General features: G+C 43.3%; 1 protein-coding gene and 1 long non-coding RNA gene across 9 annotated transcripts; one reads left to right on the top strand and one right to left on the bottom strand.

Annotated features, from left to right (window-relative positions):
• On the bottom strand, nucleotides 1-3,678 carry LOC145441386 (uncharacterized). The gene is made up of 2 exons (XR_013915812.1): nucleotides 2,451-3,678; nucleotides 1-1,734 (listed from the first exon to the last, which is right to left on the bottom strand). It is a non-coding gene; the product is annotated as an uncharacterized LOC145441386 (long non-coding RNA).
• LOC145441379 (uncharacterized) lies at nucleotides 28-27,961 on the top strand. Of its 8 annotated transcripts, none has more exons than XM_080319221.1 (41): nucleotides 28-375; nucleotides 445-601; nucleotides 1,961-1,988; nucleotides 3,945-4,050; nucleotides 6,533-6,544; nucleotides 7,923-8,015; nucleotides 8,080-8,143; nucleotides 8,546-8,644; nucleotides 8,706-8,849; nucleotides 8,907-9,121; nucleotides 9,219-9,371; nucleotides 10,062-10,148; nucleotides 11,335-11,421; nucleotides 11,487-11,660; nucleotides 11,730-11,844; nucleotides 12,286-12,451; nucleotides 12,517-12,625; nucleotides 12,686-12,796; nucleotides 12,864-13,024; nucleotides 13,088-13,196; nucleotides 13,826-14,152; nucleotides 14,277-14,417; nucleotides 14,479-14,583; nucleotides 14,721-14,920; nucleotides 15,906-16,118; nucleotides 16,182-16,326; nucleotides 16,913-17,119; nucleotides 17,183-17,287; nucleotides 17,610-17,762; nucleotides 17,825-17,959; nucleotides 18,606-18,848; nucleotides 19,560-19,635; nucleotides 20,026-20,246; nucleotides 20,316-20,477; nucleotides 21,257-21,474; nucleotides 23,240-23,572; nucleotides 23,946-24,054; nucleotides 24,171-24,343; nucleotides 24,901-24,942; nucleotides 25,724-26,059; nucleotides 26,909-27,961. In XM_080319221.1, exons 1-40 carry the CDS (start codon nucleotides 28-30, stop codon nucleotides 25,812-25,814), a joined length of 5,937 nt encoding a protein of 1,978 aa, XP_080175347.1. In that variant the 3' UTR covers nucleotides 25,815-26,059; nucleotides 26,909-27,961. The 8 variants fall into 8 exon arrangements, with proteins under 8 accessions (XP_080175347.1, XP_080175345.1, XP_080175346.1 ...); XM_080319219.1 differs by lacking the exon at nucleotides 6,533-6,544 and adding an exon at nucleotides 5,308-5,325; XM_080319220.1 differs by lacking the exons at nucleotides 6,533-6,544; nucleotides 10,062-10,148 and adding exons at nucleotides 5,308-5,325; nucleotides 9,531-9,617.

The following is a 27,961-nucleotide window of genomic DNA, read 5'->3' as shown; positions in this document are numbered from 1 at the left end:
ATTTTGTGTTGGACATAATCTATCACTATGACAAGAAAAGGTCAGTCGGCAGATGGGGACCTTCAATTCCTGATGGTCGATCGGGACAGAATCAATGACCCGACCATGCAGGCAGATTGGACCGCCAAGAAACTGGTATGGGTACCTTCGAAAGAGAAAGGTTTTGAGCCGGCCAGTTTGAAGGGTGAGAAGGGTGACGAAGTTCTTGTCGAGTTGGTCGAAAGCTCGAAAAAGGTATATTTCCCGAAAAATGATATACAAAAGATGAACCCTCCAAAGTTCACGAAAGTTGAAGACATGGCTGATTTAACCTGCCTGAATGAAGCTTCGGTGTTACACAATTTGACTGATAGATACTATTCGGGTTTGATTTACGTAAGTAACTAATTGATGAATAAATTATATGATACGAATTTTTTATTAATCTTCTCGCACTGTTTTCAGACATACTCTGGATTGTTCTGTGTTGTCGTGAACCCGTACAAGTTTTATCCAATTTATACTGAAAAAGTAATTGAAGTCTACAAGGGTAGAAAGCGTCATGAGGTTCCACCCCATGTATTCGCAATCACGGATACGGCATACAGAAGCATGCTTCAAGGTAGATATATCATAATTATTACCCAATATATGGTGTTTAATAAAAAAAAACAACATTGAATCAATATCCACAAACACAATCCTGTATTATTTTTCTCGAAGAGTAATTGAATTTTAGAAAGCATAATATTTCCATGGTTTATCAGTGCTTGGCTACGGTGAACTAATATACCTATTATACTTACGATAATTGCGACATCTATAATGGATTCCCATACTTGTAAGATAATTGATGAATTGCAGAATGCATAATATTTCGTTGGTTCATCGGTGCTTCGCTGGATGAAGGGCTACTAGTACTATGCTTATGAGAATTGTTACACGTGAACCCATCTATTATGGATTCCCAATTCCGATACTTGTAAGATAATATATTCAGAGGTAACTCCCCACCAAGAGTCATTGCAATATCATAGCTATTGCTGTGTGCAGTATACTAACCCAATTTTTACCTTGAATCTTAGCATGAAATTGTCAGTTCGTTAGCTGAGATTTTTGCTAGTGAGGTAATAATACCAATACTCCACGGAGACCAAGAAACAACGGTGGGCCTACTAGATTGCAGTGAATCAATTTGATCATGCCGCATCCTGAATTGTAGTAACTAAATGAGTGAACCTTGGATGGGATGGGAGAGTAGCAAAGCATGGGATGGGAGAGTAGCAAAGCATGGGATGGGAGAGTAGCAAAGCATTGAAGCTGTTGTTTTACTACTCGGTTGAAATTGTGACCATAACGATATCATATTGATAATAATAGCAATTCCTGATGTTCTGTGAACGGATTAATTGTAGAACGATTTGACAGTTTTCAAGATATATCTACCAAATTTACCAAATCTCCTGCTGGTGTATTTGCAGAGTAAATATGATCATTTTTCAATGACCTCGAAAGTCTATCATTTCTGTGGGCCACTTGCCGGAAACCTGTCTTAGGCTTTGTGAGAAATATTGACTTGTCAAAGCATCTCAACATTCTTGGGTATATGTTTTGTGCTTTGTCATGAGCGTCCTTGACATCTGTCGAAGTTCGGTGGTCTTGCAAACGCCCTCCTCCGGCTAAAATCGTATTGGTTGCTGTCACACTTGAACCCAGCCACTGACAAACAGACCCATCCGATTACTGGACCCAAGCCTGTGAAAATAAATTAGGTTGCTTCAGAAAAGGCAAAACTATAGTCAAACTATAGTGTGGATCACTGCTGATTCACTGCGACAACCCTAGACAAGGAAGAACTAAATGAAGAAGAAGATGAATTTCCGTGGCTGGCATGTCCATTGTTGACTGTTCTGTGTCTGATTAGAAAATCCACATTTGGAAGTATTTTGCTGCATCTAACGATTGTGCTTGTCTCTTTAAGATCGTGAGGACCAATCAATTCTCTGCACGTGAGTTTTCCATGGTGTTATATGTTCTGAATTGAATACTGCCTAGTTATGAATTATAGAGTGTGATTGATACATTTGAGAAGTGGAGTGGTTTCTTAGCATACTGAAAATTTGATAGTGAGGCATCTTTATTTTGCTCTTTGGCAATTCAATCTGTCCGAAATCATTGATATCACTTGTGACGTGCAATTCTATAAAATATAATATCTGGCATATGCTGTAAACACTATATTAGGCGATGTTATATTGGTCTCCTCAGCTCTGTCTGCTTGTATCGTGCCTCCAAGGCATGATCTATTATATAAAGAATCCACTCGTTTGAGTAGTCTAAGTAGCTTTGGTACATGAGATCACCCATCTAAAATATGTTGTTACTTCTAACGAATTGAGTAGAAATAGAAATTTGATAGTTCTACGCAAGTGTGAATCGTGATTATAAACCAATGTACAATGTAGACCTACCTGTCGTCTAATTCGGGAATCTGGATGCTTTGTTGACCTTCCTGCATGGCTGGTAATAGCCTTTTTCTCCAAAGCCGCCATACATGGTAGTGTAGGTTCATTTGTGAAGTTCACCTTTTTTCTCTGTCATAAATTATCGATTGTGGATCGTCTTTTGAATGTGTTTAAAATGTTTGCATTAGCTTACAATATCCGCCATTAAATACCTCTTTTGTGCTTGCAATAGCTACCATCATGAAGTAATTACGGACGTATAGATGTGTCCCGCGACTCGTCTATGTAATTAACGAGAAAACGCCATATTCGGATAGGACGGGTTACTTTCGCACTCAGTACCGAGGTTATATGATTAACAAAGCGTTGACACGTTGTTGATAACCAACATTTTTCGCGCATTTTTGTGCTGGTGTTCTGCGCGGATACCTGGAACTGAATCCCGAGAATTCGCGGTGAATTATTGCGAGCGTGTTGTTGATTAGGTGGCCAACCAAGTACGCTCGCGTGCGCCCGCAACAAACCGCTTGATGTAGGCTAATAGGTGTATGCGGATCTTGGTAAAAGTTCGCATTTTCGGTGTGCCGGTTGCAGGCGTTCGACTTATAACGGGTCATTTTCGTCTCGCGCATCGAGTAAGGCGATTTAACGACTCCAGTATCTCCGTTTCGATGTCCGCGCGCCCTCTCCGAGACTGTTGTATGTAGTTCTTCGTAACTGCGTTATTTCCTTTGCGGAGTTTCGCTGTAATCACCGGCATGATTTAGCGGTGACGCAGAACGCGCCGCGACTGATCAACTCCTGCCTGTATCGCTATTCGCGTTTGTGAAACGCGAGGCTTTGAACATCGCGGGGCAAAAAGGCAGCGTGAATTATCGAAAAGGAATGTTATCGGGCAGACGCTCTCGACGAACTCACTCGCTCTCGAAAACGAGAGTGGTGCGAGAGGGAGTTTTGATCTCGTCATCGCGCTCGCTCATTCTACCTCTCTCTCTTATTATCCTTATATGGAGGCTAGGCCTCCCATATATGGAAAGAGTGTTAGCGGCCTCGCCGTGCGGCGATTTTTTCCAATACATTTGTTGGTATAACTAATTTGAATCGGCGCGTTTGTTTGTGCGTACTAGGAATCGCGTTCGCAAGATATCTGATGATACTGTCTGCCAATAGGTTTCATCGGTTATGCACGCCAATAATAATACTCGGTAACCTTGCCAAGTTGGTATAGCAGGTGTGAACACTAAACTTTTGGAAAATGCTATCAATTTACGTGCGCTCGCTGAGACTACGTAACACGTAGCACCTGATAGGTCGAACGCCGGCTTATCAAGATATACGGCGTCGCGTATTTCGTAATCATCAGTTGGTTTTAATTTCTTGATGCCACTCAAGACAATGGCAGCCTATATACTATGAATGAAAACACATTCCCTTTGTTCTGTGATCGTCTTGATTGCGAACTCGATTAACCCTCGCGTAACACGTAATGCTAATTTTCAGTGGCGAGTCTGGTGCCGGAAAGACTGAAAATACCAAGAAGGTTATTCAGTACCTTGCCCATGTTGCTGCCTCGCCCAAGAGCGGCAAGGTTTCCCATGGTGGAACGGTGAGCCTATGCTTTTTGACGTATTGAGTCTTGTCTGTATGTGTAATTCACTTAGCTTTCATCACCTGCACAGAACAGTAGGTAGAATGTTGCACATTAGTTCGATGGTCCATCAAATCATTCAGTATATCTTTGTGCGTCATTGTGGCGTTGTAATGTCCCTGGTAGTGTTCTTCATTTCAACATTTTATGGAAGGCTCAAATGCTCAATCACAATCCCAGATAAAATGTAGTTGGTGCCTGCCATGAACTGCTAGAACTGCTATACTGGAGCTTCAGCAGTGTCATTGACCTATGATACACAATGTAGGCGGGACGTTGAATTGATGAACACTTCAGCTGACATGGTAATGCCTTTGACAATGTTGAATATAAACAAACAATGCTAGCAAGACATGCAACTATGTGATCTCTATCATGTTCACTTCATGTTGTTCACTTGTAGTATATCACGTTTATTCTCCTGTCGTCTTTCAGGTGAAGTGCCTGTATTATCGACAGTAGAAATTTGAATTCGGACAATTTTATTGCATACGTTGTATGCGCCTTTTCTCTTCATTTGCAACAAAAACAATTCAAAACATCTTATTGTAGGCTTAGGGTTAAGGTTTGTTGTTGATTAGCCTATGCAGATATTTTGTCTGATGATTTGAATCTGATAAAACTAGGTTATAAGGTGCCTTATTTTGCAGAAAATATCAATTTTAGTCACTGGGTTTTTTACCTATGGATGTTACTGGTAGTTTCGGCCATTTTCATTGCTCTTGTTGTAAATCCTGACAAATTACAGTCCTGTTTCACTGTCAGCGAACCAGTACAGTTGGTTAAATTTTAGGTTGCTTAAGCAGTGAGCCATGATATTTTTATATCAAAATAAATATTTATATAGTCCATTTATGAGAGTTGCACATTCAACAACCCATTCGCTAGGCGTATGTTTCAAAAGTGTGCTGCCCAAAGTTAGTTAAACGCTGTCTAAGAACTATGCTGTTTACACTCAAATTTCTCTAATGTCGCAGTGTTGGTCCTAGTTCCTGGTAGATTTAAACGTGTGATGGATGTCGCCTAGCTAGAGTATGCTGTGTGCAATGATGTCGAATAATTCCTGTGTGATTCGTGTTCTGATAATAACAATAATTGTGAAGTAGATATCGTAATTCTAGTGTGATTGCACTAATCATTTTTCTCATGCTTGTTATTGTTCCTTATGTCTCAACTTGTTTGGTGCATTCGACGAGATTTCTTGTATACTCGCAGCAGCCAGAATTCAAACAGGCAAGTAACGACGGAAAGGAGTCGGCACCTTCCATTATTGCACTGTGATCCTCCACCCCCTCTCACCTACAAACTGTAATTGCAATGAAATATTCGAAGATGTTGTGAAATGGTGTCAGATGTTTTAATCTCGGCTGCTTCCTTTTTACAAAAGGACTGACTGTAATGATAAGTCCATTGAAATACTACGTTCAATTACTCCGCTTGTCCTTAAATCATTCAATTCATTTGATAGCTCAATAATAGGATTGCTTGATATTTCTGTTCATGAGTATCATCAATAAGAAGTCAACTTGGAGTAATTTGTATTATAATCAAATACATGTGCTTGGTTTCTGATGTTGCACGTGCAGATGCAATATAGCTGTGTTTGGCTCTAGGCATCGTTACGAAATAGGAAGTCGAAATGCAGTCATGGACTGTTCCTCTTCTCTAACTTTCCCTGCCGATCTTGATCGTCTTCTACGTTCTGCTTTCTCTTCCGAAAAGGATAGGTCTCGGAGCCGACTCTTGAAATCCGTGTACAATGCTCTAGTGTCCGGTAACGGAATCGTCCAAGAACCCGATAAGCATTTGAAAGATACCGTTCACTTTGAACTGTTCGCCATGAAAAAAAAGCGACGAAAACATTTGCAACAGCAAAACCGAAGGAAATCGACCGGTCTGGTCGAGCTCGACGAGCAGTCGTGCCCGTCTTCTGAATGCTCGTCCCGGGGCTCTATCACTGACTCCGAACCGAAGACACTCTTTTATCCACTCCATCTATACTCTGTGAGTACTGGCAGCACGCAACGCCTGTCAAGTCACAGCCTGTTCTGTCGTTTCCTAGTTGATTGTGGTTTGGAACATCTCACCTACTTGCACAGACGTGACGTGAATGTGGTATGCGGCGTTAAAGATCTTGACAAAACTTCCATCGCGTATTGTATCTATTAGTCTGTGTCTTGTCTTGTCTATCTTCATTTACTTGTTCTGTAGCCTGTGTTGTGTTGTCTTTCCGCAGACATCCATGTGGGCCATATTCTAAAATCAGACTTGTAGTGTTGTAGTGTTCATCTGTCTCCATTTCACAATTGTCTGCGCCAAATCTTGGCTGCTATGTACACCACGACGGCCGGGATCACAGTGTGTCCCCTCGCTGAAAGCCTATAAGTACCCTGCCTAATCGTATCGTATGTATATTTTTATGTGATTTGTGTACCGACAGAATCTATCCTACGTAAGTAGAGTACAATACAGCAATAGCAACATTTCTCTGCGCAAATGGAAAGAATGCTGCTGCGCCACTCTCTCATTTTTCTCTTGGCCTTTAATAGCACGACTTTCCTATCAAGCATACTTGACCGGCTCAAGTGCTGACACATGCGATCTTAGGAACTAGGATTTATTGGATCAAGTCGACCGACCATAGCATTATTTGAGGGAGCCTCTGTTCCCTTCACGAAGCTTGATCATAAAACTGTCACTATGAGAATTAACAAGCAGCACTATCGCCAAAGTCAATATAAGAAAATTCCCGAAAGAATAATGATTGAATGTCCTGCTGCTATCAAACAGTAACAAAGAAATGCAGTCGTCAAATAAATCCTATATGCCTAAGATCGCTTCTACATCTCTGAAATCTTTCAAACTCTGGGCAAATGATTTGACTTTTTGTGCAGCATGCGTTTCTTTGGGGACCACGGATTGTGGATTGTGTATCTGTGGAGTAATGTGTCTACTCTTTGCATGTGGTACAAGGTTTATGTTCAGCTGGATGTAATGTTGTACTGGTATCATTATTAATGTTCCTTTGGCATGTGCCTCTACACCTACACATGTGTCATAGGCAGAAACGTGTATCTGTACAACCTTATATAAACATTTTCAATACGTGTGTGGTTCTTTTTCGCGTGTCGAGTGGGCAAAATATATGTTATCCAACATAATAATATTTAAGATTTGTGTAAAGTTTCAGAACAGTATCTTGCTTCCTCTGTTTTATTCATTCAAACCACTGAGAAACTAATACCGTTATACATTGCATGCTATCGACTGGTTTAGGTAAGCCTTGACACAATTCATTCCTATGTGCATGTGTATCAATGTTGCATGAAGCCTTTGTAATAGCAAGTTTTTATTATGCAGTGAAATTGAAATGTATGATTTTCCTGGGACAATTTATTGTTGGTTACGTTGTTTGTTATCTCGCGATTAAATAGTGTGAAAATGATTGGAAAATTACGTTGCTGCCAACATACTTGCACAGTATATCTAAATTGCCTTGTAAGACACAGAATTCATTTGCAGTATTTGAGAATTACTTTGGAACTTGTTTCATTTAATTTAATTCCCTTTGATCGGAGAAGTTTTGGTTATGATTGATGAGTGATGCAGTGCCCGTGACCTTGAAACCAACTCTATCCGTGATTTGATGGATTGGTTGATTAAGGATCTATCTAGCTCCTCCTTCTCTGACAAATGACTTGGAACATGTTTAAACACAACACTGTCATGTTACTGCTGAGAATATTAGGCGCCAGTAAAACTTGTAGTTACATAGCTTACAACTGAGTTGACATATTTTTCCAATTGCTAATCTTGTTATTATTGTACAGGGTGAGCTTGAGCAACAATTGCTGCAAGCCAACCCCATCCTGGAAGCCTTTGGTAATGCCAAGACTGTCAAAAATGACAACTCTTCACGTTTTGTAAGTTGTATAGGCCTACTGCTGCAATGTTGGTTCGAATTAACATTTCGTATTTTTCATGCAGGGTAAATTCATCAGAATTAACTTTGATGCATCTGGATATATCGCCGGGGCCAACATCGAAACTTGTATCCTTTAAACACTATTTCTTCGTGTTTTTTGCGCGTGTTTATTTCCGTAAGTGATATAGAAAATTGTTAGCAGCCATTTCTGGCATCATGGTATGCATTAGGTCTTTAAACTCGGTGTATTGATAGATGTGTGAATAATTCAGTAGTCATTTCCTTCCTGACTTAGGGTGGATGGATGCCTTGTAGGAAGACACACATCTCCATTTTATGAGTCCCTTAACTAGCCAATGTGCCTCTGGTATTGAAATTGACACGCGTTAACCAAACTTGTGCATAATAATTAATCTGTAGATCTCGTTGTTTACATATGAAGTGCTATACCGATTAGTAAACATCGGGGCTGTTATATCTCACCGGAACATTGAAATCTCCTTAACTTGCGCTGTTTGAAATCGAAAGATTTGCTTGAGAAGGCCCGTGTTATTCAGCAAGCTTCCAATGAAAGAACATTCCACATTTTCTATCAGCTCATCACCGGTGCCAACAAAGAATTGCAAAGTAAGATCTAAAATATCACGCCGTCGTGGTTTCGGAAGTGGTTACCAAAATTTCATTGCAGAGGACCTTCTGCTTGAAGACATTTCCAAGTATCGTTTCATAAGCAACGGAAGCCTCAGCGTTCCGGGACACAAGGATAGCGATGAATTCCAGGAAACGTTGAACGCAATGGAAATCATGAACATCGCGCCAAGCGATGTCAAAAGTATGTTGAAAACGGTTATTCATTCGCTGTAGAGCTAATTTAAATTGTATTTGTCAGGTATGTTGAAGGTGATCAGTGCGGTGATGCAGTTTGGCAACATGGATTTCAAAAAGGAACGCAGCTCTGACCAGGCTTGCATGCCAGACAATACTGTAGCTCAAAGGCTTTGCGCCTTGCTCGGTATTGACGTTGTCTCGTTCACCAAAGCTTTGCTAAAGCCCAAAATCAAAGTGGGACGCGATTTCGTTCAAAAGGCTCAAACCAAAGAACAGGTGCGTTATTGATTTACGGAAAAAAGGGAACTACTGCGGTTATCGCAGTGTTGACGCTCAATGCACTCCTGAATAACTGATAACGTTGGTTTGTTAGGTTGATTTTGCTGTTGAAGCGCTCGCAAAGGCTATCTACGAGCGTCTGTTCCGATGGCTGGTACACCGCATCAACCGATCGTTGGATCGTTCGACCAGACAAGGAGCTTCGTTTATCGGCATTTTGGATATCGCCGGATTTGAAATCTTCGAGGTTTGATGCCGTGTGCCGTTGAGAACGGGGTTGTTTTAGGTCCATGGCTCTTGTGTCGATTTTGGTGCGGTACAAGGTTGAAAAAATTGAATACTGGAACAGTCGATGTAGTATGTCTCACGATTAATTATGTTTTGCCTTGGCGACGTTCGAACACAGATCAACAGCTTTGAGCAACTGTGCATCAACTACACCAACGAGAAGCTGCAACAGCTCTTCAACCACACCATGTTCATTCTGGAACAGGTGAGATGCGCTTCACAGCGCTGTTGTCCCAGGCGGTGTGGTGACCGTGCCAATTTGTGACATCACAAAGATCACCGCATCGCCGGGTTTCGGTCTCCCTTGCGCGTTTCATGGCGTAGGGTAGGGATATGTAGTGGTCGCAAGGGAGACTGATTCCTCGTTAACGCCGTGGCACAAGGAGAATGAAGATATTGGGTTGCTTTGTTGACAAATTCAAACTGTTTTCAGACTTCTCCTTCAGAAGGCGTTCCTATAGGAGTCGTGTAGTCTGTTTAGAGTACTAACTGTGTTTTTGCTCTTTTTTTCCTCGCTATCGCCCACATATCACCACCAACACACACCGCACAACAAACACCCCGTGTTTCGGCACTCGCACCATCGACACGACACACAACACGTGCGATTTTTCGCCTTTTTCCGAATTCACAACACGATGCGAAATAGACCAACAGTTACGAGCAGCTTTGCATCAACATGACGAACGAAAAACTCCAGCAACTCTTCAACCATACCATGTTTATACTCGAACAGGTTTGTTACTTGCACCCCGCGAAAATGAGCCGGCCGCAATGATGGCACGGTGCCGGACTTGTTTCTCACACGCACGCACATTTGGTAGTTCTCTTGCGAAAAATATGTATTCTGGCATGGAATTTCTTGACGCAATTCTTTTTCTATGTATTTATGGCACCTCTCGCCTACTTGTGTCACCCGGGGTTCTCTATAGCCTTCCAGTCGTAAATTGATATTGATCGCATAATTCCCGGTTTTAAGGGATATTTGTAGCGATTCGTCACTGTGGTTGGTATTTCGAATATCAGTTTGGATGATGTGATTCAAAACTACAGTTTATCCTCATTTCTCACCCATGTAATCTGTCAGTAATACCATTTGATCCTCCAGTCTAGTCCTTGCTTGACAATTTGAGCTTGTTTTATGCTTGGGTGAATTTCTTTTTTGCATCTGTCATCAACTTGGATTTTATGCTTTGGTTTTAAAACCATTGGGTTGGAGTAGTAGACTGCCAAACGATTCCTTAAATTTTATTGTTTGGTTTCTGTTGTTTTTCATTAGACAATCATGAAAAACTGCGATTATAACTGAGGTCTATTGATTTGCATGGGTGTACTTCTTTCGTATGCCATTGATATTGATTACCGGATTGAGAATTTGATTTTGTTGCATTAGCTCCCTTCTTATAGCGATCGTTTTCGTCGTACTGATGGAAACAGCTTCAATCAACTTGGCTTAATTATTAGGCTCACAATGTCAGTATGGCAGACAAATATCTAAAATACTCCTACTTTTTTCAGTTTGCGAGTATTTTCGGAAATGACACAGAAATATACATCATTTCTGTTGGCTATACTGACATTGTGGCTTACTGCATTCCAACTTGTCACCTGCAATGCACTATCAACGCCGCATCCCAATCATTTTGTGGATGACGATAATTATAGAGACCATCTGCATCGATGAAGTCATGAGTGATCATATTCCATATCTGCTTGAGATAATGATACCGAGATTGGTGTAGTAGTCTAATCGATTATCCGTGAATAGTGATTCAATTGTCACTCTACGATTGCTCTATTCGATTCTCCTTTTCAAGCTTTCCTTCAAGTCTAGAATGCCACGCGCAGAGATAGCTATTGTAGCCTTTTTCAAAATCTCGGCTATATGTTAGAGATTTACATCCTCTCTGTTGAAAATATAGGAAGAGTACCGCCGCGAAGGCATCGATTGGAAATTCATTGATTTCGGACTCGACCTGCAGCCCTGCATCAACCTCATTGAAAACCCGGTGAGTTGTGAGCTTCATACCTGCCCTCCTTTACGTTTTTCATGTATTTTCCTGTTTCGTCACAGTCCAATCCGCCCGGTATCTTGGCGCTTTTGGACGAGGAATGTTGGTTCCCGAAGGCTACCGACAAGTCGTTTGTCGAGAAACTGGTGAAGGAACAGGGCAGCCATCCGAAATTCATGAAGCCGAAATCTCTCAAGGACAAGGGCGATTTCATTATCGTGCATTACGCCGGAAAGGTACGCTTTCGATTCGTGCGTTGTATGTAGTTCCGTGCTATTTTTCAAGCCGTTTGCTCACAAATACAGGTAGAGTACACCGCCAAGAAATGGTTGATGAAGAACATGGACCCCTTGAATGACAATGTCACCGATTTGCTGCACAACTCCAACGATGAATTTGTTGCTGGACTGTGGAAGGACAGTAAGTGTTTGTTCTGTAATTTTGATACGCGTGTCTCTTTATGTGTGAAATGATAACACTAACTGAAATTTTGGTACATAGTATCAAAACAAGTCGCATTTTTCGACAAACCTGATAATCCAATATGCTTGCTGTATCAATTTTTTCCTACCTACGCCCGGCGACTGAAATTGTTTTGGAATTTTCGCATTTCGTGTGTGCAAGCGCTGATCTGTCATCATTATTCGAGATCCCGGCATCACGTTCTGTTTGTGTATGGGTCGTTGCATTTTAACAGACCCACGAACCGTATCTTTGATGTTACTAAAAACCGCGCGCCTTCTACGCCAAGGGTCGTTAGAATCACCGCGGACCAAACGATTTACATGCATAAATCCTGATGTAAATCAGCCAAGGGCACGGCTTAACATTCCACTACTAAGCTTTGCTATTTTTATCCAGTGTCGAAAGTTGTGGGGATGGAAAACCTCGTCGGCGCCGATAAGCCTTTCGGCTCTGCCACCTACAAAACCCGTAAGGGTATGTTCAGAACGGTGGGTGCCCTGTACAAGGATCAATTGGGTCGCCTGATGACCACCCTCCGCAACACCAACCCCAACTTTGTCCGGTGAGTGTGCCTGTGCTGTGACCCGTCTTGTGAAAATCGTTCGCTGACTCGTTGAAAATTGACAGTTGCATCATTCCCAACTATGAAAAGAAACCGGGCAAGATCGTGGCGCATCTGGTTTTGGAGCAACTCCGGTGCAACGGTGTGCTGGAAGGAATTCGTATTTGCCGACAAGTATGTTATGCTTGTAAGCGCTACACTTGTGGATGTACTAACGCTTGTTTGCTACACTAGGGTTTCCCCAACAGAATACCATTCCAAGAGTTCCGACAAAGGTACGAGATCTTGACACCCAACGTTTTGCCAAAAGGATTTATGGACGGCAAGAAAGCGGCCGTCAAAATGGTATTTGAATATACTATGATGACCAAACTATTCAATGTCAAAAAATGTCTTTCGATTCATCTAACAGCTTGAGGAGCTGGACCTGGACGAGAATCTGTTCCGTATCGGTCAGAGCAAGATATTCTTCCGTGGCGGTGTCCTCGCCCATCTCGAAGAAGAGAGAGACCTCAGGCTCACCGACATCATCATCCAGTTCCAAGCGTCTTGCCGCGGATACTTGGCGCGAAAGTGCGTTGCCCGTTGCAGGGTTTATGGATAACGGCGTCGCTGACACGCGGTGGTATTTTTTAGGCTGTTTGAAAAGAGAAAGAGTCAGCTCCGTGCGATCAGAATTATTCAACGCAACGGTCTCGCGTACCTGAAACTGCGTAACTGGCCGTGGTGGAGACTTTTCACCAAGGTATGCGGAAGTGTGTTTGACTTACTAAAGCGTTAGCAAGGATTTTTCAATTTTCAAATTCGAAATTGTCTTTACATGCGTCTGATTTCATAGTGTCATATACTGGGAACTTGAAAGTTTTGGCGTTCTTCAGCACAGGACTAGAACATAAGTCATCTTGCAGCTTACTGCTTATCTTATTGTGGGGTTGGGAAGGAATTTTTGAAGACTTTTGAACTCGATATTGTCTTAGATGCGTGAGAATTTATCATGTCATATACTGGAAACTTGAAAGTTTAGTCGCTTTTTGGCATAGAGACACAACAAAATTAATGATAAAGCTGAATTTCGACCAGTAACATAGGTAATATACACTGCAGAACTTGCTGAGATTGCGTACATTCAACATCACCATTGGCGGTAGGTTCATTTGTTGACAATTTTCGTAATATACGAAAATAAATCCAAATTCCGACCATGCTGACACGGTAGAAACGGCACCACCAGTAGGTTGCATGCTCGACACCAATGCAAATACTTGCCGTACCCAAAAAAGGTCTTGTGGCGACTACAACTATATTTCCATAATATTCACGTCTTCTAATACACAAATTCATACTCGGCAACTCGCAAGGCTAAATTCTGTCCAGGTCAAACCGCTTCTGAACGTCACCCGTCAAGAAGACGAGCTGAAGGCGGTCGAAACAAAACTCAAGGAGATCCAGAGCAAGCACGACCAAGCCGAGAGAGACCTCCACGACACGGAACGCAAATATGCCCAGGTCTGCGAAGAGAAGGCCACCCTGGTCGACCAGCTGGCCCAGGAGCAGGAGATCTGCCAGGAGGCGGAAGAGATGCGGGCAAGGCTCGCCGCCAAGAAGCAGGAGCTCGAGGAGATCCTGAGAGAGATGGAGACCAGGATCGACGAGGAGGAAGAGCGCAACGACCAGATTCTGGCCGAGAAGAAGAAACTTCAGGTTTGTCGCAAAGTTTTTGATGACGGAGTAATCGCACTCTTCTGTGAATTGTATGCTTTTTGATAGCGATTAATGGATTATCTCAATTTGTGGTAAGCCAGCGCGGGTATCTATCATTTTGCAGCAATACGTCAACGACCTTGAAGACAATCTTGAAAAAGAGGAGGCCGCCCGCCAGAAACTACAACTCGAGAAGGTAGCCACCGACGCCAAGGTCAAGAAACTCGAGGAAGACCTCACAATGACCGACGACAACCTTGCCAAAGTACGGGTCCCGAATTTTTGTGTTGTGGCGATTTTAACGGTCGGCCTGTTGAATTTTTCAGATCGTCACGGCGCGCAAAGCCCTCGAGGAACGCGCCAACGAACTGCAAACCAGACTTGCCGAAGAGGAAGATAAAGCGAAAACGTATGGAAAACAGAACCACAAGGTGAGGACTGTTCTGGAAACCTTGAAATCTCGACTGGTTTACTTTCCGCTCCTCATTGTAGAAGGCAAAAGTTTGTCAGGAATGTTGAAAACTGCGTTTTCGCAATTTCCCTTAACCCTGTAATGTCACGTTTCCAGTACGAGCAAATCATCGCCGACCTGGAGGAGCGTCTCCGAAAAGAAGAGAAGCTGAGGATGGAGCTCGAAAAGAACAAGAGGAAGCTCGAGGCGGAAATCGCCGAGCTCAAGGACCACATTCAGGAACTGCAGATGCAGCGAGACGAATTGAAAGCGCAGAATCAGCGCAAGGACGAGGAAATAGCGAAGCTCAACGTAAAGTAAGTCTAGACGAGGCTCTCTCTCTCATGGGAGTTGCCGTACATTGTTTCACCGTGATGTCATTGAATTGTTTTGACGAGCTTGCATAAAAGACGGGGAATGACTGGATGGTTTCATACTGACCTGCCTATGCACAATTACACATACAACGGCTGTTGTCAATTACATCATTCAACGGAGCTTGTTTTCCGTTAAGATTTAAATAAGATTCGCTGAGTGCTCGTTATGGGCTTACTGTCTGGGTAATTTGAGCTAACAGGTGAAAGGCTTGCTGTGAACACTCTAATTTTTTCAAAGTAAACTTGTAGGCAGGGTTGTAGTCAAGTCTCAAGGTTCCGAGTCACAAGCCAATCTCACTTTTATAGTGTTGACTCGAGTCAAGTAGAGTCATTTTCAATTCACCACCGAGTCAAGTCCAAGTCACGGAGTAGAGTGTTGAGTCCGAGTCATAGTGTTTTGACTCGAGTCCAAGTCATTGTGTTGACTGTTCAGTTCCGAGTTTTAGAACTCTACTTGGTGATATTGAGTGCTTCGCATTCATAATATACTAATTTTCAACAGTTTCTGGTAGCATTTTCAAGTACCAGTAGTGATTAAGGAATTAATAATAGTGTGATAACTTCACTATTCTTCGAAATTACAATGAAATACTTGTCTTGGTTGACCCAGTCTTGAGTCGTCCGACTCGTGCGCAATGACTCGAGTACAAGTCAATTCAATGCACAAATTGACTCGAGTCAAGTCGAGTCACCCAAAAATCGCGACTCGAATCATTACAACCCTGCTTGTAGACCACTGCGGACACTCAGTCGGCCTAAAATTGCTCAGCAGGGGCCATCCTCATCACGTTATTACGCATTGTTCCGTGTCCATTTTGAAACGTAAAGAAATACTGTATTTCTGCCTCAAGAACAGACTTTTGATCTATGATGTATGGAATATTTCATTACTGCATTGTGTTTACCTTCGTTTACATCTGCTTAGGTTCGACGAAGAGCAGACTGCCCGCGCCCACCTCGCCAAAGAACTGCGCGAGACCGAGAACGCCCGCACCGAACTGCAAGAGGATCTGGACGCGGAAAAGGCGCAACGCATCAAGGCCGAGAAGCACAAGCGAGACCTGAGCGAGGAGCTCGAAGCTCTCAAGTCCGAGCTGGAAGACTCGCTAGACACCACCGCCGCGCAGCAAGATCTACGGTACTTCAGTCGTCGTCGATGTGTTTTAGAAAACTGACGTTATCGCGCGTTTTCACCGTACAGGGCAAAGAGAGAGCACGAAGTCGAGGCGGTGAAGAAGGCACTGCGCGACGAGCACGAGGCCCACGAGCAACAGGTGCAAGACATGAGGAAGAAACAGTCTCAGATCGTGGAGGAGATGCAGGACGAAATCGAGTCTTACAAAAAGGTACCGTCTGGGATTGATTTATTCTTGATCAATGCATTACCGAAGTAATTGTAAATCTAATGGCCGATTTATAATGGACTGTAATGTCCATTTGCAACTGTAACTCCTGACCCCCTAATTCAACCTACGACCCTTAAAGAATTCCGATTGTGAATGGTGTGCGGTCTGCCTGGGTTTCAAATGTAGCTATTAGTCTGAAAGGTTTAAGCTTTACTCAAATGGTCGTATAGACAGCACATAAACGAAAAATCACTACGTATGGATTGCCGTCGATTGCGCATGGAGAATATTGACTGACTTTAATTTTCACCCTTATCCTTATATACCTACAGGCATCACCAATTGTTATGTATTGTTCAAAATCGAACTTTATTGATGGGTTCGCCGTTTCTGTTATCAATTCTTGATATGATGAGCCTACTACCGAGTCGATGTATGCCCACGGTTTCATCGTTTTACATAAATCTGTCCCGCTTTTCAAATTACAGAGGTAGTTTCTGATGGATATACCCCGTCGTGAGTTGAAGTTAAAATAGGTTCACCTCGCTGAAACAGAACCGTGTAGTCACGCTCTCTTGTATTTCAGTCGAAAACCTCTTTGGAGAAGGCCAAGGCTGCTTTGGAAAACGAATGCTCCGACTTGAGCGACGAATTGCGAATTGCCACCCAAGGCAAAACCGACTCGGAGAGCAAGCGTCGCAAGCAGGACAGCCAGATTCAGGAGATGTCCGCCAAATTGCAAGACACAGAACGTCAGCGCAACGACTTGCAAGACAAGTACAGCAAAGCTCACGTGAGTAAAGACGACCTGCCGTCGGTATTTTTTATATGAGAGTCGAATTTATTTTCCATTCAGACCGAATTGGAGTCCGTCAACCAACATGTGGAGCATGTCGAATCGCAGCTGTCGAAATCGCAGAAGGAAGCTTCGCAATTGGATTCGCAACTGTCCGAGTTATCGGTAAGACGATGAAGTATCCAACGCTCGGCTACAATCTTAAACATGTTTTTGCGAAATTCGGCCTGATTATCAGTCGGAGTTGAATTATTAGTGTTTGTAACATCCGTGTGGCTAGTATGATCGGTAACAAACACTGAAAATAAGACAAAATAAATAGCAAATTATTAGCTTTTATAGTTTCAACATTATACTGTCACGACAAAATGAGGTTGTGATTTCTACATTGGCCTTTCGTGAACCCGTTGAAAGTGTTCTGCGGACCGCCAGAAGCTGGTGGATTCCATTTTAAGAACCCGTGACCATATGTTCTCTTTTCGCTCAGGCTCAAATCAAGGACGAAACCGCCGCCAAACTCAAGCTGTCCTCAGAGATTCGCTCTCTCCACGACGCAAACGCCTCTCTGGAAGACCAACTGGAGGAGGAAGAGGAAGCTAGACGCGCCGTGGAGAAGCAGCTGTCCACCGCCAACGTCACTGTACGATCGACGCCTCGTTCGGACTAGGCTGCGGTTTTGTTTGAATCTCAGCTCGCTTTCAGATTCAAGAACTGAAGAAGACGATGGAGGCCGACACGGAAGCTCTGGATCATCTGGAGGATTCCAAGAAGAAGTTGCAACGAGAGCTCGAGGAGAAGACCCAGCTGCTGGAAGACAAAGTTTCCGCCAACGAGAAAGTGAGTGTTTGACCATCAGCATCAGCGGTGCCGAACGATTTCCATTATTATCTTTACCCTTAACTGGTAATGAAAAAAATTGGGGGCTACGTTTACGGCTGCCTTCTGAGTATGTATAAACACGGAATCACTCCGTTGATTTTTCCTCGGAGGTGGTCAGCAACGAGCGCTTTTATTTCTGCTTAATCAATTTTTAGGAAAGACAACTTTTGAAAACTAGAAAACAGTTTTCTGTCAAGTTAGCAACACTTTTATGATTGAATTGCCGTCAGAGTCGGAACCACGTGAAATAGCTACCGTGTTATAGTAACTTGATATATTTTTGAAGATTCTACCTGTCCGTACTATCTCGCGTCATGTTGGATTAACTGCTATAAGTGTGCAGCCCGTCGACCAAACCTACTTTTTGAACTACTTGAGAAGTTTTCGTAGCTTCCGTTGTCTACTTTCGCCACTTTTGTAAACAAACCCGCTGGAGTTGTTTTCACACCTTCCATTTTCCACCTCTCAATGTAAAGTAGTTTTGACATGTCGTCGGGTTAGCTACTTCTACGTGTAGTCAAGTCAAAACTGGCGGGTATTACTGCTGTTCGAGTTACATCGCCGACCACATAGACCACCTCTGATTTTCCTTTTCCGCCCGCAGCTGGACAAGACAAACAAACGCCTTCAACTGGAGGTGGACGACGTCAACCTGGAGCTTGACCGCTACCGCCAGCAACTGTCGCAGATGGAGAAGAAACAGCGGCAATTCGACAAGTCTCTGGCCGACGAGAAACTCATCTCGGCCAAGTACGCGGAGGAGAGAGACGCCGCCGAAAGGAGCGCGCGAGAAAAGGAGACAAAGTCCATTTCTCTGCAGCATCAATGCGAAGAGTACCAAGACAAGGTGCGTTGGGATTTTTGTCTGGTGGACCCTTGGCCACTAACCCTGTAAATATCAAAGTAGGCTGTAGGATAAATGCAAAAATCACATCAATGAAAGAAAAAGCATAACTTGAAAGTACAGAAAGATTTTAATGAGATGGGTGCACTTGTTGGTTGGGTTTTGGATAGCGCAACTGTCATCTTGTGTACTACGTCCAGTCTGTTTCTGTATTGTTTTTCATATTGAGTAAATTCTCGTTACGGGGACCTCAATTTGGGAATCGATTCGCTACACTGTAAACAAACAAAAATTGTTATTGCAATTGGATTTCAACTAGAAATGCTGCACATCAAGTACATACATTTTCCATGAATTGCGCTGCCTGGTCCATTATTCCTCCAGAGATTAGTTGTAAGGAGCGTGCTTAATAACAACAAACATATCATTGCGGCTCGGGGGTCCATAGATTTTAACAATTCAATTTGTTGTAGCGACCTACGTTAGGCTCGTAATGTCTGCTTCCCAAAGAAGTCAAATTCCTGTAAGGCCTTTCCGTGCCTTGCAGAGCCAATCCTTTGGAAAAGTATATCGTCTGAGGCATTAAATGTAGTTGCTAACACCGTTGTTAGCGACAATGTGTTCTCGGACGAATACAAGTGTTCATCAATAATATCAACTGTGGCATTGAAACTGCGGTTTGGCAAGACATTAAAAGGTTGTTTTGGTTTGCAGATTGAGGAGCTCGAGAGAGTGAAGCGCAATCATCAAGCCGAACTCGACGAATTGATAAGCTCTACTGATGCGACAGGTTTGTGTTTTTCCTTGAAACTTGTATTATGGTAGGCGAGAATCGGGATTTGGGCTGTATTCCAGCAGATCAGTGCTGAGAAATCAAATTATCTACATTGCACTACGAAAAATTATGACATTGTACCATCTTGACTGGCAGCGCACGTCGATCTCTCAAATTCTAGGTAAACCTGCTAGAGATAAGTATCTCCAACTTCAAATCCTAAATTTATTTTGTATCATATCCGATTTCATTGCTAATAATCATTGTGGCTTGATAAACTGCAAGTTATTGCAAATTCCTTGTCCAAATCCATCTCCAAAAATATCGTTAATCCAAATCCAAGCTGATCCCCGATTCCCAAATTTTGTTGGGGAAAAACTTGGTTCTATTTGAAATGACTCGCAGGCAAGAACGTCCACGAGCTCGAGCGCCAGAAGCGCGCTCTTGAAGGTCAGCTCGAAGAGATGAAAACCCAGCTCGAGGAACTGGAGGACGAGCTCCAGGTCACCGAAGACGCCAAGCTCCGCGTCGAAGTCAACTTGCAGGCGGCCAAGACCCAGTTTGAACGCGACTTGTCTGCTCGCGAGGAACAGGCCGAAGAGAAACGCCGTCACATTGTCAAGCAGGTGCGCAATTTTTTACGGTGGCTTGGTTAGTCTTGCCGCTTTCATTTTATGCTTTCCAATCGCTTGCAGTTGAGAGACATGGAGCTCGAGTTGGAAGAAGAGCGCAAGCAGAAGTCTTCTGCCGTCGCTGCTAAGAAGAAGATCGAAATGGACTACGCCGACATGGAGGGCCACGTCGACGCCGCTAACAAAGGAAAGGAAGATGCCTACAAGCAGCTGAAGAAATCTCAGGTATATGGCGATTTTTGTTACATATGAGATACTGTATAGCTGTAAGTTTGTTACAAATCTCTCAAATTTTTATCTTTTACTTTCTATTATTATCATGTATACATACATACATGGTAAATAAATGATTTCTGTATGAATTGCTTGCAAACCTCCTAGTGTGCTATATTTTGTATAAGTGTCGGGGTGGTTTTTACCTTCATCGTTGCTTTTATTATAACGCATAGTTCATAGTCTGCTGTTGCCATTGTTACAATGTGAATTTAATTGTCCGGTAATTCTTATGTTATGTCATACTTTGCCTTATTGGTTTCATACTTGATTCTGGTTGAATCCCTTAACGTGTCAATATCTCTTGATAAGGGACACCCAAAAAGTGTTTGACATTGTCACAATGCGAGTTTCATGGTCCGTATTTTGATTGCCAAGTCCTTCTTTGCTGTATTGGTTTCACGTTTGAATCTCTTCGGAGGGCCGGTAACTCTTGATAAGAGGCACTCGAAAAGTCTTTGCCATTGTGTGAGTTTGATGGTCTGTGATTTCGATTTGTTACGTCATACTTTGCGATATTGTTTTCTCTTTTGAGTCTGTTTGAATCCCTTTACCGTGCCGATAACTCTTGATAGAAGACACTCGAAAAGTATTCAAGTTATAAAAATTGTGTCATTTCAAAGGGTGTCATGATCAAAGCAGTTGGTTGAGGTGGAAATCGTTGATTCTGGCCCACTTGAGCCCTATATTGTATGCCTCTCATGTCAATTAAAATTTTTATTGCTCACCAGGCTCAAATGAAGGAGTACTCGCGCGACCTAGAGGACGTCCGTCAATCGAGGGACGATCTGGCCACATTGTCGCGAGACCTCGAAAAGAAAGCCAAGAGCAAGGACGCCGAGATCTTGCAGCTGCAAGAGGACCTGGCCAGCGCCGAGCGCGCCCGCAAGAATGCAGAGCAGGAAAGAGACGACTTGCAGGACGAACTGCAAAGCGGATCCAAAGACAAGTATGCTCACATTTGGCACCTCTCTAAAATTACTGGTTGACGACCCCTTTCATAGAATATGTTCCAAGCCAACGGTCCACACAGGGGCGTAGCCAGCCGAAAAAAAACGGGGGATATTTATTAAAACGGGGGATATTTTTGGAAAAGATGATATTCGTTATGCTAACCACTTTATTGCGGTTTAATACACACAAATGCCGATACAACAAGGGTAAGATAATCTCGTTTGTGTCACATGAACATTTGCCAGTTATCTTAAAATATAGCTCTATTATGCGCAGTCGCATGCTACAGTAACAAACGGAAGGCGCTTTTGACTTGCGCGCCACTATTTGCCGAGAGTTTCATGCGCGCGGATCATGACTCAACGCATCAGGTGATCGATGATCACCTCGCAAGTCACAATGTATCAGATCAGATGGAAATAGCAAACAAATTTCGATGACAGCGAGGTATCTTGACCTTAATTACCAAAGCGTGGATGTAATCACGAAAGTGCGCGCAGATCATATTACAGAACAGTGGAAGATCTCTCCATTTTGCGCTCAAAGACGAACACTCGAACAGTGAAGACACGCAAATGAATTATAGTCTGTTGCTGTTTGATACAAACAATCTGGATTAATTTTGTTTTAAATCAATATGATTTTTACTGTCTGCCAAGATGGTGTAGTAGTTTTGGTGTGTGGAGATGGTAAAGACTAATTACCGCTCGAGCTTGTGCGATTGCATCACGTGAATAACAGTCGCCTGGCGCAGGCTTTGGCTCGCGATCAAAATGCATTCCTAAACGCGTTTGCGGCGTAGAAGTGACAATTGCGAATTGTCGAGGCCAATACTATAACTTCTGGTCATTACAATAGCACATCGAGTAGCACTATCACGCGCCGCGAGTCACAGAGCGGCCTAATTTTCCTAGCCTCCAATGTTTTACTACTGGCCAAGCGCGTTATAACAGGACAGTCAGCAGATGCGCCAGAGGTCTGAGACACGAAACGGCTGGAGATCTGGAAACCCACACACAACAACCGAACTAAATGATCGCAAATTGGATCAATGCATAATAGATTCCATACAGAACATTTGATTAGTATGATCTGTTTTGGTACTGTAGGGATCTGCTATCTCTAATGATACAAGCCTAGCGCGCATGTTCTAAACGTTTGTTGACAATAGACTGTCAAACACGAAAACCAACTCGCGCGGTATCGAAATTTAAATGCGAGTGTTATTGTTACTGTGACTTCTTCCGAGCTTCGAAACGGGGGGTATCGGACACCGATTATCCCCCCCTGTCTACGCCACTGGGTCCACTACATATTCATTTCACTAATCCACGTTTACATTTTTATATGTTCAAGGACTTTGAATGTTAAGTGACTTCAAAAAAATCCTAGTCGCCGCATTTGCAATAAATCGCAGGGATTGATATAGAATGCGGCACTAATTCTGTTCCTCCCAGAGCAATCGTTTCATGTGAAATATATTGCTTGTGTTCAGCTTACTACGTTAATTTTTAGTTTGTTCAAACAGATAAAATAGGATTTGCTATTCTTCAACTATAGTTCCTGATGTAACAGAATTGAATCGAGTAAAATAGAATGTTTTGAGTCATGTGACTTGGTCTAGTCATGAGCAATGACTCTTAGCACAGGTCAGGTCAATAGTCAAATTGATCTAGTTGGGTCATTTTCATTTTGAGTCGAGTCATGATTGGGTCATTACAACCCTGGTACCACCGTTCTATGTCATATTTTCCCAACAGGACTTTGCAGCAAGAGGAACGCCGTCGACTCGACCTCATCATATCCGAATTGGAGGACGAGAAGGAAGAGCTCGAACAGAACTTGGAATTCGCCGAGGAGAAGCAACGCAAGAGCGCCGCGCAAATGGACCAGCTCCAGTCCGAGCTGTCTATCGAAAGGTCCGCGGCGCAGAAGAGCGACAACGCGCGCGCCCAGCTCGAGCGACAGAACAAGGAGCTGAAGATCAAGCTGTCCGAGATGGAGCAGCTCATCAAGACCAAGCAGAAGAGCGCCATCGCTTCCATGGAGTCTAAGATTGCCAACTTGGAGGACCAGCTCGAAGCCGAATCGAGGTGTGCTAGAATCAATTGTTGAAAGTACACAACAAACAGATTCCACATGACACCTTATTCTCCTACTTCAATCACAAGTACAAGTAACATTATATGATACCGCCTCAAAACTTCTTCGGTCAGAAATAGTGAGTGACTGTCTGCAAAGTACTCTGGGGGATATCAAAGAGTAGATTTGGTCGGTAGATTTGGTACATTACGTTGTACAAAGCCATTCGAGCAAGTAGTGGAATTAGGCAAAGTCTCTTCGAGTACTCCTAGAATGCAGGACTTACTATTTTTGACTGCCTCTGATCCCTTGTATGGAACTTGGATCGTTGGTCATTTTTGTCGCTGCATGTGCTGGCATAAATATGGAACGTTGTTTACTCAGGGAACGCAACGCCGCCTTCAAACAAGTGCGAAGGTCGGACAAGAAGATGAAGGAACTGATGATGCAGATCGAGGACGAACGCAGACAAGCAGACCAACACAAGGAACAGGTACCGTGCCTGAATCAAATTGTTCTTAGCGTTGAGTCTGGTGGTGATTGCTCCTTGTCGCAATAGATTATGTATTGTTTTATATGGGTCCCGTGAAAGTTACTCTTCATGGACAGGTCGACAAGCTGAACACTCGCATCAAAGGCATGAAGCGACAGTTGGACGACACGGAAGAGGAAGTGTCTCGCGCCAACGCTGGCAAGCGTAAGATGCAACGCGAGGTCGACGATTTGAACGAGCAAAACGAGAGCTTGCAGCGCGAAGTCAATCAGCTCAGAAACAGACTCAGGTAAGCACGTCTGCTCCACCTCTCCGCCGTCCCCGTCGCACAAAGATTACCCGCCTCGATTAATGTCGGTTCGAATGGCAAGCGGAGTGGGGTCAGCAAAGCAAACGCTTCGTGTTATTGAAAAGAATTAGGATCACAATGGTTTAATGCGCGGTTCACCTGCTGTTGTTCACATCTACATGCCAGCTTTGTAGTCTACGATTTCATTCTGTACACTAGGTTGGAATCCATATTATCTTGGTCCAATACCGCTTACTTGGAATTGCTTTTCATAACTCTCTCGCCAAGTGCAGTGATGTACATGGTCTTACTGGCCGTAGTCACCCCGAGGAAGTTTAAAACATGGTAATATATTCGTGTATTTAGCTACATCTCACTCCGTCTGTTGTTTTTGTGTCTTTGGTGTTGTCGATGTACGTTATCGTATGTTGCACCAGTGCACTGCTTTTATGTGTCGATTCGTACACGTGTCAAGGGTGTCGCTCTCACGGTGTTAAAGGTAGACGTCACGCGTCACGTTGGTGTTTATTTTACGGTCGTATTTTTAATAATTGAAGCGCTGTCGGCGGCGGCAAAGAAACCAAACAGAAGCGCGACAGGTAATATTGTTAAAGTCGACAGACGGAATGGCGTTTGCCACAGACCGACAATCACCTCACTGCTTGATCATGTCACACGATTCATAACAAGAAATGAAAATATTGATTTCTAACCGATGGAGATGTCCAAATTACAAAATTGTTACATATTTAATATTTGAATGTTAGCGGCACAGGGTGATTTGTTATGTCTTCGGGACGCTGTGACCCTTTTCTACTACTTCATTAGACTATCTTGTATGGTATTATTTAAATGTTGGGGGATCCAAAGGGGCGAGGATGATAGCTCACCGGTTGCATGTTGCTTGTGTCACTGCTTGTGTGTTATCAAGTACGCTGATTGTGGCGTAAAAATTGCACATTGTGGCGTGCAATATCCGTTATCGCGAAATGACAGTGGATGATAAGTTGGATAAATGGATATATCGAACGTTACGTAGCATCCGGGAATTCGCCGACGCTGTTAGACACTAATGATTTTCGTGAGTGTGCGAAATGCATTCTTCTTGCAACGTTGATTGATTCTACGGCTGCGTGCTTTTCAAATTCGTGTACTCTAGATATGTAACACTTTTTGTGATTCTTACATTGCTTCCTCCTATCGCCGTTTCAGCGCCAGACCCAAAATCTTTGTGTTGCACTGTCGATTTACCGCTAACCAACCGTCGACACTTTCTGATAACCCTGTTAATCTCGATTACTCTGATTAACAATATCGGACTGCCTGTACACCCGCGTGTAACCGTTTTTAACACCTGTCCAAAACCTTTACCCAATGCAGAAGCGGAGGTCTCGGTGTCAAGGGCAAGTCCCGGGGTGGGACCAAGTCTGCCGTGACTGACGAGGACGACGGTGACGAAGAAGAGGAGTGAAGCGACGGTCCCATGTCACACACAGATTTCACACGCACTTGTACAAACATGTATTGAAATATATCTATAACGGAAACCTCCCCCTTGATCACCCGCTTACGATATCGTGATTCCTGTAATATAATCAGTGTTATATGACTCGTAACTTGTATGTCGTGATGTATTTTTTGTCGTTGTCCACACACACGTCTTTCACAACACTTCGCCTATCCAACCGTCGAGGACTCGCATATTGCGACCGAGAGGTAATTGAGACCTCTACGCATGTCGGATGCCTGCGGTTTTCTGTTTATTAATCCGTACATGCGGCATGCGCTGCGACGCATTCCAGTTGTCAACGCGGCAATTGATCATGCACGAACATCACAACAGATTCATTAAATTTTTTATGTTCGAATGCGGCGGTGGTGATACCGGGCATGCCTTCGACAGATATTCGGTTATACCCGGTCTTCTGCTTTTAATACTCTTTTCTAATGCAATCTTTTTATCCTTTGTTTGATTATGTGCTGTCTGCGTGTCGGTGTTATGTTTCATTTCGATGCGTTACTTGCAGGGCTGGGCAAAATCGACTGCATGAGTATACCTATCGTGAGACCCACGAAGGAAAATAATGTTACCTCTTGTAAGGACAATTCTGTATTTTTCGACCACACCTATTTTATTGCACTTTGTGTCAATGCTGAGGAGTTGATTATTACTGACATGCTTGGCTTTGTAGTACATGTTTTGGGTGTTGTTAGACTTACACGTTTGGAAAAAAGTCTCGAAACCTAGTGTAATATAATTTCATACTCGATTCGTATTCGAGAACTCGCTTCGTTCTGCCCAGCTCTAATTATTCATCCGCCTTTTCCGAACATTCGACTGCAACCCCAGCCGGTGACCCGGCGCTCTTTCTGCGTGTGTCCGATTCATCACTCTTCACGACGCGCAAAATCCACTAACACACTATTTATTTTTCCGATAACGAAATCGATTCTTTTTTCGTTGCGCGCATAAGATGATAGCATGCGCAATATCACTTATGCGGGAATTCTAATTTCGTTTTCTACGTGCCGCGCTCGTTAGAAGTAATCGCAAATCTCTTTCAGGCGAGCCGGCCCGTCGGATTACCGCACGAAGCGCTACCAGCGCGCTATGGAAGCCGCCGGCAACGTCGACGACGACAGCGAAAGCACGCAGAGCGCCGAAGGCGCCGCCGGTGACGAAGAGTAGTTTGAATTCTGACCTTAGATTCACGATTCAATGCACTTTCCACGGTCACATTCCTTCTGCTTGTCTTGTGCAACGCGAGTTTCTGTATGTACACTGTACAGTCGTGGGTTTACGTTCTGAAGTCGTGCGCTCCCGGCTTATCTGTTACGTGTCCGTTCCAAGTGCCGCTCCCTGGCAGCTGTCATCGTCGTGTGTGCTTTCAATCTAGCCCGCTCGACCTGCATTTGCGTTTGTATCGACAATGCCTTTTTTAATGCTTGTTACGGAATATTGTCGTGAGTGCCTTTTCCTATTTTCTCGTGTTTCGAATATGTCTGATGATCGGGCCGTGATTGGCCGTTGTAGATTTTGTCCTGGCCGGACTTGAAAGGCCCGATTTCCAACTGTAAATAGTTCTTTTGCTAATCGAGACGTACCGAATGATAGCTGAATCATCTGCTCGATGTTTACGTATAATCTATCGCGTGTTTTGTAGTGATGTTGTTAACCTTGGGCCGTGTCTGTTTGAGCATTGTATCTTGCGATGTGACTCGATTATTTTGCATTCTTACCGGAAAGGGGGTGGCACAATTCACAAAATTTGTGATCGGCTGTTGCCGCACTGTCGTGTTGTACAAAAGGTTTGATATCGGTGGGCGTCTTTCAACTTGTATTGCTGACAATCATAGTCGTTCGGTATGACGAAATTCGCGTGGCTGTACTCGAGAGTGTATTGTTGGTAGCTAGATTTTTGTAGCCTGTGTAGCGGCAACTGTATATATGCTTTCATGGTAATCGGTTCGATCCGTTTATTTGCGTCGGAAATTCGAAAGTGACGGCTGTCTGATATCAATTCTATAGTAAGAAATCCATTTGGTCGCTAAATGTTGCCAATAATATGTATCGTATTTACATAGAGAAATGACTACAATAAAACACCAATGAGCATA

This window comes from Botryllus schlosseri, chromosome 6, assembly GCF_051294905.1.
Source record: "Botryllus schlosseri isolate E-star chromosome 6, Bs_hap1, whole genome shotgun sequence".
Classification (NCBI taxonomy): Eukaryota; Metazoa; Chordata; class Ascidiacea; order Stolidobranchia; family Styelidae; genus Botryllus; species Botryllus schlosseri.
Note: the sequence above shows the minus strand (reverse complement) of the source record. Positions and strands in the feature narration are given on the sequence as shown.

What these genes read in the sequence shown, in the direction of transcription:
- LOC145441379 (XM_080319219.1), top strand. Translation starts at nt 28, where the DNA reads ATGACAAGAAAAGGTCAGTCGGCAGATGGGGACCTTCAATTCCTGATG. An exon ending in ACTATTCGGGTTTGATTTAC is followed by an intron (nt 376 to 444) that starts GTAAGTAACTAA and finishes CACTGTTTTCAG; the next exon opens with ACATACTCTGGATTGTTCTG. An exon ending in GCCGTCACATTGTCAAGCAG is followed by an intron (nt 20,247 to 20,315) that starts GTGCGCAATTTT and finishes AATCGCTTGCAG; the next exon opens with TTGAGAGACATGGAGCTCGA.